Source organism: Scomber scombrus, chromosome 10 (assembly GCF_963691925.1).
Source record: "Scomber scombrus chromosome 10, fScoSco1.1, whole genome shotgun sequence".
NCBI lineage: Eukaryota > Metazoa > Chordata > Actinopteri > Scombriformes > Scombridae > Scomber > Scomber scombrus.
The window spans coordinates 16,738,045-16,755,033 of NC_084979.1; the positions used below are offsets into that span (position 1 = coordinate 16,738,045).

The window sequence follows — 16,989 nt, forward strand, 5'->3', positions numbered from 1 at the left end:
AAAGTAGCAAACAAAATCCTCAAATGAATGGCATCTTCAGTATTGTGACCTCCGTGTAAAGCTACAACACACCACACACACACACACACACACACACACACACACAAAAGCCACACAGAAATAAATCGGAGGTCGAAAAGGAAGCCCAGTTATTTCTGGGAAATCTCTGTCGCAGATGAAAAATAGAAGAATTTCTAATAATCTGAACCAAAATAAGCATAAAACACTCAGTGAGGGATTGAGTGATTTTGCTTTAATGCTGCCCACAGAGTATTTACAGTGGTGTTCTGCTAGGATTAGTTGTGTGTGAGAGGATTAGTGAAGCTGCATTACTGCTGTTTTATTTAACTCACAACAGCAAAAGACTAAAAATAAAAGCCTCTTAACCACATTTAGGCAACATGAGAGGCCAGGCCGGACAGTTAGATAAACATGATGTCTGTGTCCTCTTTAAAGACCTGTGCTGGAAAGTGATGTGAAACACACACACTTTCTCACACACTCAACTTCCTGGACTTAATCTATAATCTAATAATCTGCTGAAAGTTTCCCTGAGCAGCATATGCCCCACGTGGAAACACTGTCATATTAGTTAAGGCGATGATGCTAGTGAGAGTGCAGCATATGCAGATACTGGCAGGATCAACAGAGTGGGAAACTCACAGAGAGAGGAGAGGATTAATGCAAAAAGACAGCAAAAGAGAGAGAGAATGAGAGAGATTTGCAGAGGCAGCACATTACCCCCCTCTCTCTCTCTGTCTGTCTCTCTCTCTCTCTCTCTCTCTCTCTCTCTCTCTCTCTCTCTCTCTCTCTCTCTCTCTCTCTCTCTCTCTCTCTCTCTCTCTCTCTCTCTCTCTCTCTCTCTCTCTCTCTCTCTCTCTTTCCTTGCATCAGCATTGATCACAGTACATCAGTAAAGTAAAGAGCACCCCATCCATCAGTGCATGGCGGTGGAGCTGCTTTTAAGCATACTAAAGCTGCTCTCCACAGTGCATGCACACACACACACACAAAAAAGCACAATCATATGCATACTGTTTACTATTATCAACATTAGCATAAAACCAACCAAAATAGAGGCACTGCTTATACACTGAAATTCTACTACATTGGAGACTACATGCTGCGATTGTTGACAATGCTGCACCAAGAAATGTTCTCCAGTCATATTTTTAGTGTTGCAATCACGGCCGGGGCCAATTTTACATCTTCTAATGGATTGTTTTAAAAGGTAAAAATATGAACATGTACCTTACGAAGCTCCTATATAGGATAAGCGCTGTATGTTCCATTCATTTTTCACATAGTTTCAAGTGTGCCAGCTCTACTGGGAGAAGGCTATTCTATTGTAGATCCAGCCAACAGAAGACAAGCAACACTTGGGAACTATTCACATGTACCTAAACAAGCTTTAGGTAAAGAATAGTGTTGCTGGTTTATGGTACAAAGCAGAATATAATAGTAATAATCCCTCCAAATCATTTTCAGGTACAAATATGCACATGGCTGAGAAAACAAAAGCTTTGGATGGATTCCTGCCTCTCCTGAAAGGCTGTCTCAAATATCCAAATGGTTCAAAAGGTAACATGCAGCCATTTGTTTTCTTTCCAAACATCTGGTCATTTACAGAATCTCCTGATGCTGTATATCAGAAATGGTGTATATGGGGATTGAAAGAGGAGGGAAAACAGGGGCAAATGGACCCCAAGGAGGCAAAGAAAAAACACTTTGATGTGCTGAGAGCTTGACTGTTTGCAAATTCTACAATAACATTCAGGGGGTCATGTTTTTCCATGTTAATTCTTAAGTATCCAAATAATAAAAAGTAATTCACTACTCATAGTAAGGTTTACGTGTTTTTTTTTTGTTTTCCATTTGAAACTATAAAATTTCCCATAGGTGTGAATCTGAGCATAAATGTTGTATTTGTAAGTCATGTGATAGAAAGACAGGGTGTTTCTCCACAAACCTCGAAAGAATAAGCAAGTTAGACAGTGAATAAATTTAACATTAGACCCCTTCAGCAAAAACGGGCAAAAAGAGATAATATATCAGTTTCTGAGTATTCCTAATTTAGTTTTCTTTTTCTTTTTCACTTCCTTTTTTGTATCACTGCCCTTTTTCTTGCTCCTGTCTGCACAGTCAACAAAAGAGAGCTCCGACATTTGATGTAATCCAGGGATTAAGGCAAATCATGGGAATATAATAAAAGGCAGGCGGCATGATTCAAAAACTCAAGAAAGAGCTTATGGCCATAATAACCTATGGCAGATAAAATAATTATACAGTTTTCAGTTTACTCAAATAACTGATTCCTTTTACTCCAGGCTGTCTGAGTTTGCAAATATGAAACAAAAGAACATTTTGAACTATGATACACTAAATTTACAACCAAGAATCATGTTTTCAGTCCAATTTAAGATTAGAAGTGCTAGAAATGCTAGATTTTGGTGAAACATGAAAGGCATTTGAATATTTATTAGAATCACTTTTATATTTTGGAACGGCCACTAATGAGCACTTTCATTAGTATTTTCTTCTGTTAGGGGGTTAAAACCCCTCTAACTATTCAAACCCTGCAGCTAGAAATGTTCCTGTATCTCATAGTAGGTTTTTGATAATACTATTTTGCATCCAAAATCTGTGTAATGTATAGGGTTTTTTTGTCTTAGGGCATGAGTTAAACCAACATCCCTCAAATGCCAAAGTAATCTCTTCTGGTCATCCTTGACTCCAATAAAAGGAAGTGGTATGTATTGGTCATACATATTTCAGAGCATAGCTCCTCGCTTGCCAAGAGCTTACTTGAAAGGGTGATTCCCATCTCAATGTGACTTTCATGTAAAATAAAGCTAAAAGAATTGCAGACACAGAATTGGAAATTCAAATGCATGTATTCGTAAGACTGTGGTTCTATGAATACCAAAGGCAAGTATTGTACAAACACATAAGAACAAAACCGCTGCGCCACCCACCAGGCAAATACCTCTGGAGGACAAATTGGAAATTGAATCATAAACTATAAAGAGCCAAGGTTGAGTTCAGCTGTGGAAGAAAAGAGAGATGAGATGGAGGTGGAGAGGAGAAAAGAAAGAATGGCTGCATTAAATAAAAGTTTGCTCTTTCTCTCCTGCCCCTGCAGAAATTCATGCTGTGCTACCTGATTGAAATTTCCTGGTTTAACAGCTGTGAAATAAAGTAAAAGTTGGGAAGAGAGAATAAGAAACAAAGGGCAAAAGAGAGGAATTGAGTGGTAGCAAAAATATGGAGAGGGAGGGAGACTTGGAAACTCAAAGACCAACAGATACATGGACTTAATGGAAAGTGAATTACTTGTAAAGACTGCAATCAACGCTAATTAGTCATTATTGTTTTAAAAGTATTTCCCTGTAGCTCTCTTGCCAAACTGTTAATCCACACTGCTGTTGTTACCCTCCCACTTCCACACAGTGGCTTAAGAAACTATACAGTTGTACCAGGCTGGTCTATGCTGAGTTGGCTGGTGAGCTAACAGGTAACGATTAGCGCTAATGAATGCAATGAGAGGGCCCCGATGAGGTAATCTCTCTGTGCAGCCAGAGGAAACTCTCATTTACATCAATTAGTGCAAACACATAATCAGACAGTGACCATAGCACCCAAACACTGTAAATGCTGTGTTAACTCAGAGCGTTCAACTTTTGAATGCATAATGTAAATGCCTTTTGTCAGGTTCTATACAACTAAGGAAAATAAAAGTTGAAATCTGTTGATAAAATGTAGTTTTTGGATTCTGATAGGATTCATTATGATAGTTTGTTGATGTGGTGGCTTTACCAAAAAATACCTGTCTGTCAAGACTTTCATAGAAGAGCACAGAAGGAGATCTAACAACTACCCCTGAAAAAATGGTATTTAGAAATGTGCTTTTTTAATTGATCACAGTATGTTTTATATTTTTCTATGGCTGCCCCCTAAAAGTCAGTGAATCAATGTATCATGCGATAAGCCTGATTCAACTCACATCTTCGAATCGCTGCCTTCTTTCAGGTCTTGTCATTATACACAGGGATACAGCATAACAGACACAGAGAAACTGTTTCCTGCTCCAAGCTCAGAACTCCCGTGTTAAATGCACACGTATCAGCGTCTCTACATCTCCTCCTCTATCCAGTGTGATCGACTCTTCGGTTGAAAGCGCTGTCAGCAGCCAGCAGGAGTAGACACTCGATCTCACATTCCTATAACTGAGCTAATACCCAAACGCACACTACTTATTTCTCTGACTATGTGGAAATCTGACGTTTTCACCTCATGAAGCATGAACAGGTAAAACATGAGATCCATGTAGGCTGTTATTACAGTTTAGTGTGGGGTGGCTGCTCTGCAGGTGCGCTTGATTGGACTGTAACTATGCTAACTGGGCAGAGACAGGAATAGTATTCCTCTTAGGAGGCTGTATTTAAGAAAGAAAGAAACAAAAAGTAATAAAGATGTTTAGTATGTAGTAGTATTGTTTAGTATGAAATATATGGAAGATAAATATAGAGAAATAGAGATGAGAATATGAGAATACATATACACATATTTATGTTCCCTTCAGGATGAAGTGTAAAAAACTTTGGCGATCCTTTAACTTTTTTTATCTAGTTTCATCATCAGGTCAAAGTTTTCATTTGTGCAGTATTTTGGTTCATGATCAAATACCTGCAAAGCTTTAATGACCATCAGCCTCAGGTGTGTTTACTACAAATAACCAAATGTTAGTATGCTAACATGCTAAACTAAGATGGTGAACATGAACCTATACGTTTCATGTAGAAATGAAATGCACACATATACAGGTAAATGGAGAAGACATAAATACATGGTTAGATATGTGCACAGCAGATGGCTAGCGCTTAGTAAACTAATCACACCCTGGTGGTCCACTTCTGTTTATCGACCTGATTCTTCAGGTATGGGCAATGAATCATAGTGCCTCCTAGCCGAGTGCTTCTCACTGTCTGTCATCACCTCTCTATTTTCATAGATATTCATTTTAAGCACTTGGTAGAAAATAACGACTATAAACACATCTCCCCTGGTAGAAAAAGCCATTTTGGCTGCTTTGTGATCTCCCTGCTCAATATTTCAGCAGTCTACCTGACAGACATTTGAAAATATATTTCTCATCTCCCTGTCCCTTGAATATGTGATGGAATCATGTCCAAGCACAAATAAACACAGAAGATTATCCTATGATAGACCACAAGAGGCTAGAGTGCTTGTAGCCAGTTATCAGATACACTTCTGTCACCTTAATAACTGAATACATCATGGTTAAAACAACACGTGCCTTACCAAGGACACACTGATTGGCGAAGGTGAGCATATGCAAATGTATTTCCTTGGAATTTTTCGACAACACCGATTGAAGTGGAGCGAGGGAGAAAAAAAGAGAGGGACCCAGTGGCGATATAACACATAATGATGAACAAATGGACAGATTACCATTAACAGATACAGTATCTCAATTGCTGTAAGGCAATAGGACAAAGATCATGACGTCTTCTAAAGGAACAAGTATAACAAATTGTATTTGATAATCCTGTGAGCAAGCATATGGTCATTTTTAAACATGCCATGACCTGTTAAGACTGAAAAAAGCGTTTAAACTACCATTTATCTATACTGTGTCTGTTGCATTTTTCCCATCTCATATAGCGCTGAATCCTCTCACACACATCCCTTTTCTCTTCCTCAGTCACAATATTCTCGTCTAATATTTCCAACTATTTTTAACATGGCTCTGTTACCTTCAAAATGTAAATTGAGTCAGTGCAACAGCAAGTGAAAGGCTTAATTCCTCTCTACATAATAATTTCATCACAGGGTAAAAGTCTGTTTTGAGAGGCATGTGAATAAAACTGTAAAAGTTGAATCATTGTGAACCTTAAAAATATATCCTGAAGACAGAATGTCCGGGTTCTTAAATTGTATACCTGCATTAAGTCTACTTTCTTGGAATATGTCAAATTTATGTCAATGTATGTATAATTGTATCTATATCAAAATATATATATCTTTATCTCTATCTATCTATCTATCTATCTATCTATCTATCTATCTATCTATCTATCTATCTATCTATCTATCTATCTATCTATCTATCTATCTATCTATCTATCTATCTATCTATCTATCTATCTATCTATCTATCTATCTATCTATCTATCTATCTATCTATCTATCTATCTATCTATCTATCTATCTATCTCTCTATCTATCTATCTGTAACCCTAACCCAGTCACATACTGTATGTATTCAGTGCATTATGAAGAGCTTTTAGTTTCACAGTTTATATACCTAGTTGACATAAAATAGTAAGTACTACCAAAGTGCACACAGTCTGAGCCTTTTTAACACACACACACACATAGAGCAAATGTCAAATGTCAAACAGTCATGGACTAGCTAAAGGCTGAACAACCAGAAAACAGCACAGTTCAAATGTCTGCAGGAAAAGAAGGAAATACCTCTGCTTCAGCTTTACAAGAGAGCGTAAAAAGATTACAGTGCCACTTTATCCCACAACTATCACCAGACAAGAACACTTTTGGAAGATTCTACAAAATCCTGGATTACATACATTCAGGATTTATTTAGGGCTAATGCCAAGATTTATACAAATTTCACGTATTAATATCTGCACGTCACTTATGGTAATGGTTAAGGTTAGGAAAAGATTGTGGTTAAAAGTCAATGATGAGAAGCTGCACACACATCCACCACCCTGACCCCCACACAAAGGGCCATGTGGCTGCAGGTTTTCAATCCCACCAAGCAGGAGCACACCAGACTTGACTCATTTAATCAGCTGATCTCAGTCTTTAGACAGTTGATTGGTCGAATCATGTGCTCTTGAATGGTTGGAACAAAAACCTGCAGCCACATGGCCCTTTGTGGAATAGTTTGGACATGCCTGCCCTACATAAATGAAACACTAATTCCTACATTGGTCTTGAACATTGGAATTGGATGAAAATCATGAGCTGCAGAATTTTGCAATATAAAGTAATTCCAGTCAGTACTGGGTTTGTATATATACACAAGGTATGGAATGTGACTGAATCATTATAAATTGTAATCTTGATTATTTGTCCCACTCTTAATAATTAGGCAATTTCATTAATTTGGTATTTCTGTGTGTCTCTCTCTCACATATATATATACACATAAACACTCTCTCTCTCTGTCTCTTGACCAGTGAATTAAAAATGGTCGGGAATGAAAAAAATTTCACATTTGTAATTTGAAGCTTTTGAATTTGAAGCAGCTTGAATTTTTCACAAGCCATATGGAACCTTGTTGTGGACCAAGCATGGAGTGCAGCTCTGCTGTGGAGCAGCCTCTATGGAGGGCAGACAGCCTGTCTCCACACATCACATTAAAGAGCCTTTTTGAGTGTGCATGCATGTAAGTGTGTGTGTGCATGTGTTTGTGTGTGTCTTTCCATGTGCTGCATGCCTGACTGAATGCACATGTCCCTCTGAGCATGTGTGAGAGTGGTTTAGCGCATGTATCTTAGCATCTCTTATATATCTTAGTCCTTACATCACTATTTCCCCTTGTTGGTGGACAGAATGACTTTCAGTGTAAGTTAAGTTCTTAGTAGCCTCTAATCAGTGGCGATGTATGGAGATTGCAGTCTATAGACTGAGAATCAATGACTCAACAGTGTGTGGTGAAGTGATCAGCATAATCGCTGTTCCGCTTAACTTCAAAATCCAAGCCAAGCTGTTTCTCCCAGACTATTGGCAAAGTCACTGAGACGTTTCACCATGCCTAGACTTTGTCGACAAATACGATCTCTTCATTGCAGGAGATCTGCGCTCCCCTAAAAGTGTAAGAGCTCTATGGTCTGGGTATAAAGCCTGCAATTTCCACACATTTCTGGGATGTGTGTAATATAGTGTTTGAATAACAAAAGAAGACAAGAGAATAGATGGTTTAACAGATGGAGATGCACCAATGACAAAGTTCTGGCCTTGCACCTCTCTGAGAGATACAAATCTGGAGAAAAAAAGCTGAACACATGCACATACACACACACACACACACACACACACACACACACACACACACACTCACTCTCATGCACACACACACTTAGACTTTTTATGCCTCTTTTCAGTCCATTTGACTTCCCTTCTGATATCGCTACAGCTGTCTTGTCAGCACATGCCTCTTCAATAAATCAATCAAGTTTATTTGTCATATCATATATGATACAATCAGAGTGAAATGTAATCCTGCCAGTTCCTTCAATTTATGCATTTAAAATTGTCAGTGACCTCGTTTAGGATCGTGGTGGCCTGAGCCTGGTCTGGTGTATCCGGTACAAGGGCTGGGCTTAAAAAATTGATTTTCTGATTCAAATTGATCTTCATTTGAATGATCCGATATCTATTCATAAAATCCAGAAATCGATCATTTCATATATGCCGTTTTACGATGGATGTGTGAAGCTTTAATCCCATTGGTCTCACATGGCCAGCCTTCGGTTCTTCACACAGCAAGGTCTGGCCACGTGAGAGACTAGTGAACCTCAGTTGAATCAAAAAACATGTCTGTCCTCTACTCTCTTCATGTAGGCCTTTTCATTGTTGCCCGTGATCAGGGCAACCACAACTGTGTTGTTAGCAAACTTGATAACGGTGTTTGAGTCAAAGGTAGCTAAACAGTCGTATGTGAACAGGGAGTACAACAGGGAGCTCAAAACACAGCCCTGGGGTGCTCTGGTATTGAGGATGAAGGTAGAAGAGATATGTCCAACTACTCTTACCACCTGGGGTTTGCCCGTCAGGAATTTAAGGATTCACATGCATATCTTGAGCTGGTGACAAGAACACACGTGTGTGTGTGTGTGTGTGTGTGTGTGTGTGTGTGTGTGTGTGTGTGTGTGTGTGTGTGTGTGTGTGTGTGTGTGTGTGTGTGTGTGTGTGTGTTGTGTCTATAAGAGAAAGAGAAAGTGTATATGTATTACATGGGTGTCAACCTTGAAGTGACCTAAGGGATTGTATTCAGTAATTATCTGATTACTCGTCTGTTTTCCCCCCACTCAGACAACCTGCAACTGGATAACACTGTAACTCCCTGTTTACAACTTACTCTACAATCAATCACCCATTAACGGGAGCACACAGACGGAACGCATACCCCCTCTTCCCCGATACACACTCACACATACACACACCCACACACATGGCTGTGTCAAGCTAAAAACCCCACCATTGTTGCCGCTATTTACTGCCATTACAGGATAGTAAAGGACAGTCTGATATTTAAAAAAACATGACACAATCTTAAGTGACACAAAGACACGACTGCTAGACTTTTTTATCTTGTGACTTTGCTATCCATCTCTCTCAACCTGTCTTTTTTTGTGTTTTCATTGCTTTGTGCAGAGCTCAGCATTTCACTGAAAGCCTGGTGATGAACCACAATAAGAGTGTGCCTCCATCCTCTCTCCATTTCTTTTCACCATCCTTCCATTTATGAAAATAATAATAATAATAATAATAATAATAATAATAATAATAACAGTACATCAAACAATATAAATCAGGTAACATTGATGTGGAAGTTCAATTTAGTGCAATTTTGCAAAGATAAATAAATAAATATAAAAATGTTTGCCCTTGCCTTGTCAAGAATCTCTCCGTGAGAGGAGGAGATAATGCCTGGCAGCAAGAGAACAGCAGAGTCAATCTTGCACACAAACAGACTCACACAACCTCACACCCTCACAAATCCATGGTTATAGGTACTTGCATACCAGCAAGGACACACATTTTCTGTACACACACATGAACTCTCACAAAAAAACCTTGTAGTTTCTAAGAAATGATAACATATGAGGAATTTTCTATTTCTGCACAGAAGGCCAAAGGACTAGTACACTATCGGTCTAAGATGGTGCATCCTTTTTAAAGAAAAAGACTCAGACTCATTAATCATTTTCCCTTTCAGTCATCTGCTAATGGGATATCCGTGTGAGGCAGATGTTGAGTCATACAATACACCTACTGCAGTATAAATATCTTTAGCATCAGTGATGTTTGACAGTAACAACAAGGACAAACAAAGGCAAGCAGTTCAACTGAAGGACAGCTGCTTCATGCCACTACATGAAAGCCAAAGGCAGAGCTTTTAACATTTTCAAGCCATCACTGACTTTCATGAAGTCAAACCAAACTTAAAATCCACTATCACTTCTTGATTTTATCCTGAGGTGATTTTGTCATTGCCGATGATTTATTTTGGTCACTTTTTGGTTTTTAATGTATTAGTCAAATCCACACTGCCACAGTGCAGACTTGGGGGAGGACCACATAGCCTCAGGGGCCATTTGGAACAGCTGTGGCTATCTGCCTATCTATCTATCATCGGGACATTTATCTACTTATCTAGATCTAGATAGATACATGCCCTGATCTATCTATCTATCTATCTATCTATCTATCTATCTATCTATCTATCTATCTATCTATCTATCTATCTATCTATCTATCTATCTATCTATCTATCTATCTATCTATCTATCTATCTATCTATCTATCTATCTATCTATCTATCTATCTATCTATCTATCTATCTATCCATCCATCCATTCAGCCTATAGCAAGCATAACCAGTGACAATGTTTTTGTAGAGATTCAGTAGGGGATATAGATATAACAATAAAAGCGAAAAGCAAGTTGTTCTCTGGTTTGGTTTAATTTCTATTTCAATTGTTGCTTTGAAGATCAAAACGGGAAAATGTTAGTGTGTTAGATGATGATGAGAATGAGAAATATTTTATCTGCAAATAACACGTTTGCATTGTCATTATGCGCATCATGATGTTACAATTTCCTACTTTGAGAACACACACACATACATACACACACACATCTTGAGAAACTAGAAAAAGTGCTTTATAAAGAAAATTCAAAGTACTCCAAAGCTATTATATACCACAACACCTCTCTAAAAGTCTCAATGAAAAAAAGCTTCATGATGATAAACAAAGGTGTTCTTATTTATATTTCCACCCCATATACTTTACTGAAAAGCATGAGCTCACATAAAAAAAAAACTCTTGCCCATACACAGGTGGCAAGTAGAATTTTCTCTCCATTAAAACTTTTTTTCCCAGAGGTAATTTTCAGTTACACACAGGTGATTATTATGAACCAGAGAGGAGAAGACACCCAACCCTCACATGAGAAATGAACTGTGAAGTAGTAAGAGGCCTCTGGGCTCAATCATGCTAGTGATTCAGCCACTTGGCCAACATGGGAGGGATATTACACACTTTTAATCCATAAGGCTCGCTGTCTGCGCTGTAACCTACAGGCAATTTCAGGAGTCGCATCACCCTGATGGGACTGCAAAGACGTGAAAGCCTCTGAACTGCGAAGACCTTTTTGGTTGAGTTACTCATTTCCCTCTTCCTTTTATTGAAGAACTTTTTGTGTGTTCTTCCTGGCAACCGGCCTCTGTGGTCTCATATTTCATTGTAAATCTGACCGATTCATTGCCTCGGGTGGCACGGGGGCCTATTCACTCCAATTTAACAACACGTGAAAAGAAATTGGCTGCAGAGGCTGCTGCAGTGATAATCTAGGATTGATGCAATACACTGCTGTACACAGTAATGTACTGTACACACTCACATATATACATCTACTTACCTGTGTGGCTCCTGTGTGCATGTGTGAGGGAGGCCAGACAGAGGGACAGCAGTAGACTCCACACACCTACTCCGCAAATGCAAGGACCCCGTTCCCGCATTCTGCAAGAAAGAAACAAAACACACTTAATCCATCAGAGAACACACACACACAATCTTTTAATGTCTCTTTTTACCAACTGTTGGTGGTGAATAAATGCAGATACAGTATACTGACTGTCTGCATTTTTAAAGCACACATGCATACATAGCAAACAACTTTCTAGGATAACTGTAAAACGTATAGACACAGAAGGCATTCACAAAGTAGTACTGCTGCCTTGCCAAAGAAAAAAAAGTATTTACACATGGAAAATGAGTGTTTACTGCAAACATATTCAAACAGGAGGAGAGATGGTGAGAGGACAAAGAGATAGGGAAGGAGGGAGGAAGAGAAACAAAGGGATGAGGGATAGAAAAAGCTGCTAGGAGACCAACATTACTTGTACATTAGATCAGTTTAATTTCCCATGTTGTCTCCCAACAGGAAAACAATGTCAAAAATTGAGATGAGCCATGTTCTGTTAATTCAGACTACATTGTCGTGTCTGTGTATGTGTTTGGATATTTGGATGGTTGCAAATAAATGGCATCTGCTGAGTGAAGAATACTTAATCCAAACCAAAGCTGTACAAAGATTTTATATTTTACTCAGGTCTGACGAATGTCTGTTAAGGAAACACACACCGTAATAAACCTTATAATAAGAAACTTTAAATAAAAACTAATAAACCACTAATGTTATATTTATCTTCAATGTTGTAATATAATAATTATCCTGGGGGAGGATGTAAATGATTATGAGTAAACACTCAAAAACATGCAGAAACTCTTGTTTTGTGTCCAAATGATGCCAGGTGTGATTGAAACACTTTATATTCTGAGCACTGAGAAGGATGAAAACAGACAAACCTTGTTTTCTCCACCAGGGAAACTGTGTTTTTTGAGCAAGTGTGTGTGTGTGTGTGTGTGTGTGTGTGTGTGTACTGTATGTAGGTCTGTGAATACATAACTGCAGGAGGCTAGCAAAGCGAAAGCAAATGTATGACGACAACCCATTTTAACTTGAAAACGCCCTGTTTACATTTCTTTCTTTCTTTCTTTTTTTTTTTTTGTTCCACAGTAAGTGGATGTATGAGTGGTTCAAAAGATGCAGATTCACCCTGAACACTGTGAGTTACTGCTGCTACTGTTGTTTGCACATTCTTGTTGTCCTTGCAGCTGTAAACTCTCCACACCAACAAGAGTTGCTTTCAGTTTTCCAGATTGAAGTGAGCATGTCGTCGCCTTATACGTGTACAGTGCATGGAGTGCAAGGCAACATAACACAGATTTTTTCTTTTGATCTAGAGCACAGTGTTACTAGTATTACTCAATTTTCTCTGCAAAAAGCCAAGAAAAAAAGGTGAAAAAAGCCAAGAATTGTCATTTGAACTAGAGCTGTAACAATTAGCTGATTAATCAGTTGACACAAAATTAATCTGCAACTATTCTGATTATTGAATAATCATAATAGTGTCTTTCAAAGCAAAAATACCAAACATTAGCTGGTTGCAGCCTCTCAAATGAACATTCAAAAACACAAAATGTTTGAAGGCATCACCCTGAGCTCAATGAAATTATAACGTATTTTTGTGTGTTTTCTGATGTTTTATAGACAAAACAATTAGAAGAGAAAATAATTGACAGATTAATTTAACCAAATAAAATAATGGTAAATTGCAGCCCAGAGTGGGACCAGAATCAAGTGGTAGTAAATGTAGTCCCAAATCAAAAAGTAGATTTAGTGCAAAGTCACTCTTTAAATACTTTTTTTATGGTTGAATTACTTTTCTAATAAGATAACAAACTTGTTGTGAAGATTCTTGTGAAATACTTTGGTGCTCATGTGTGGTGACATAAGTGAAACAAACCGAGGTTTCCAGGTTTGTGTGAGAGTCTGTGCAGATCAGCTCAGTGCAGACACGATTATACACACACACCTGGTCAGGCCTGGGTATGTGCTGATGTGTTTCTTTTGTGCACATGTATTTGGACATTTGTCTGTGTGCATGTGCATGTGCGTGTGCATGTGCCAGTGCACTCTTGCCATGAGGAAGTGTGTGTGTTAAGCCCTGGCTTGAGTCCTGAGCTGGATGTGTGAGTCATCTGGCGACGTAGCCAGGCATCTCTAGAGCTGGGTGAAGCTGCAAAGCCAGACAGGCTGAGCCAAGGCTTTTTCTGGTTAGTGGGCATCTCTCACACAAACACACACACACATACACACACACGCACGCACGCACACACACACAATCAAACACATATATGCTTTATTTTCCAACTTGATCTCTTGTCTCAGTCATCGTCTCTCATCTCCTCTACAGCAGCCTTCCTATATCCTCGCCTCTCTCCCTCTTCCTCCTCCTCTTACCTCTTCCTCCTGTCCTCACCTGTGCTCTGCACAGCTCATTTAGACACACAGTGTTTGCAATGATGCAGTAGCACTTCATTATGGCTGGTTGTTTGGTGTGTCTGCTGCAGAATGAGTGGGTGTGTGATGTAGAAAGGAGCACGAAAAGAGAGACTGAGAGATAGGAGAGAGGAAGGTTTGTGTGTCTGACTGCTCATGAACACAGGGTTCTGATCAATAGCATCTAAACAGCTTGACTCTCCATCAGTATCAAACTCAGCTTTTACGCACTGATAAACCAAAAGCTTGCATGGTGCGAGTTTAAGGAGTTTTACATTTTTAAAACTGATTGTATGCTAACTGCTTGTAAACAGTCGTGTTTCGACTTGTTTACATCTGTTTGCGTATTGCTCCAGTGCACAAGCATTAAGAAAATGTTTCCAGCAGCCTCTTGCAGTACTGCAGACGTCAGATAGAAATTCCTAAACTCCTCTGATTATATCTGCCTGCGTGAATAGCGATAAGATAGCAGCATTGGGTCCTGTAACCCTGGATGATGTAGCTATTATTAACAGAACACAGAGGAGCAAAAGAGAAAGGAAGAGCAAGGGGAGAAAGAGGTAGAATTGGAGAAAAGAGTGGTGGTCTCTGATGAGTTCTGCAGTCTGTTCCATCCCTTTAATTAGTCCCATTGGAATGCCCTCTCTGCTCCACGTGGCTGATCAGCTTCCCCTCTATATCTCCAGTCTGTATTTGTGTGCATGTGTGTTTGTATGCATCTTAGCTAAAGCCGGACAGACATCTCTCGGGCATAGGAGCTCTGGTTGAGCTCTCAACGGTCCTGGAGAAAAATGTAGTGGAAGTTCATTAATATTCAAGGAGTTTCCATTCCCTGAGATATTCGCCATTTGGAAAGTGGGGTGCTTGTACTCTCTACATCACTCATCGCACCAATTAACAGGAAGCGATTTTGCTATCAGAAGATATAGAGCGCCACTACATTACTCCTTCTCCCAAAAAAACCCAAATTGGCAGTATTTAGTACCTGAGTAATGATTTTAATCAGTGTCAGTAAAATAATTTGCGCGAGAATGAATTGTTTTGAGGCAGTAGGTTACACCACTACACTGTAAAACAGCTTTAAATGTCACTAGTGATATAATGTGTCATATCGTGTTGAGTGTAATTTTGTCTTTAAACATGAGAGAAGATTTCTGCACTGCAAAACACCAATTAGTGAAATCCTACAAGCTTTTTGTGTATGCTCCCCTGTATGAATTATGAGTCATAGATATGGATCATCAGAGAATTTAACAGATATGACTATATCAGTCTCCTGTGGAGCTGTATTGCCGTTAAGGTCATCAGGATAAACTCACAGTAGCTTGCCACTCCATTCAAAGTCACTGTATCAAAGGAAGATGGAAGATATTGTCCGATATTGTCAAGAGGCAGCAAAGATGAATGGAAAGGACACAGATATGATAGAAAGACAGAAAGCTGAAGATGAAAGGAAGGGAAACAAATGCAAACTGTAGAAGGTAAGTGAGGAAGAGAAAGCCAGCATCTGAAGAAAAATATACTCTCTGACTTTTTCAGTTTTTTTTGGTTTGCTTCATGGACGCTCAGTTGGATGGTCTACTTTTGTCCAAACTGAAATATCTAAGCAATATTTGGACAGATGACCATGATGTTTTAAAGAGATGTGCATAGATCCCTGAAGATGAATCATCATGACTTTGGTGATCTTTTAAATTTTCGTCTAGCACCACCAACAGATCGAAATATTCACCTGTTCAGTGAAATATAAATTATTCAAATTCAGTTTATAGTGACACATATTTCTGCTCATAATCCTAGCTCACATTGCACATACATTGCACGCACGCACACGAACGCACGCACGCACGCACGCACGCACGCACGCACGCACGCACGCACACACACACACACACACACACACACACACACACACAGTGGTAGTTGGGCCACACAAAGAAAGGCTTTTCAGGTAAAACCTTTGGTAACTTGAACAAGAAGCCATTATTACAATACCAGCAGTGACCTCTACTACCTATGAACATGTCTAGAAATGTGTAGGGGCTAAGTTAGCACACAGAAAAATGTGAATGGATGAGAACACAATAGGACAATGATTTGTCAGAGCAAATCTGTGTATTTCTGTGAGTTAATGGAAGGGTTTGTTTTGTAGCTGAAGTTTGGACTGTGACTCTCCAAACCTAATTGCAACCTCGGGAGATTTCAGCTTGATTAGGCCTTCCTGATCCTGCCAGGAGCGTGTGTGTGTGTGTTTGTGTGTGTGTGTGTGTGTGTGTGTGTGTGTGTGTGTGTGTGTGTGTGTGTGTGTGTGTGTGTGTGTGTGTGTGTGTGTACATGAGTGTGTGTTTCATGTGCATTTCATTAATGAAATCCACAGTTTGGCCTTTGTGGATAAATTCACTCCATTTGACCTGTGGAGAAAGCCAGCGGCTCCAAATTAAGCCTCCAATTTAACAAGCATTGTGGTAACTCAACACTCTGTGTGTGTGTGTGTGTGTGTGTGTGTGTGTGTGTGTGTGTGTGTGTGTGTGTGTGTGTGTGTGTGTGTGTGTGTGTGTGTGTGTGTGTGTGTGTTTTGGGGGGAAATACAGGGAGGAAGATGGGAGACAAAATGAGGAGAGGAAAGCTTTTGGTCCTTTCCTCCTCCGTTCCTCAGCTTCTTATCACTCTCTCACTAGTTAACAATATGATGTAAGGGGAGTGCACATTAAAGACTTGACATCCCCATCTTTCAGATCAGCTTTTGCCTGCTGCTCCTGCAACATGTGTGTCCCCAACACATCCCTAAAGCTCATTTCAACC

General features: G+C 39.3%; 1 protein-coding gene across 1 annotated transcript in view; it reads right to left on the reverse strand.

Annotated features, from left to right (window-relative positions):
• LOC133987651 (chemokine-like protein TAFA-2) overlaps nt 1-11,800 on the reverse strand; it is a 37,316-nt gene extending 25,516 nt beyond the window's left edge. Inside the window, exon 1 of the mRNA XM_062427095.1 lies at nt 11,701-11,800. Within this exon, the coding sequence (XP_062283079.1) occupies nt 11,701-11,800 (100 nt within the window). The remainder of the gene's footprint in view (nt 1-11,700) is intronic.
• Between the last annotated feature and the right edge of the window lie 5,189 nt (nt 11,801-16,989).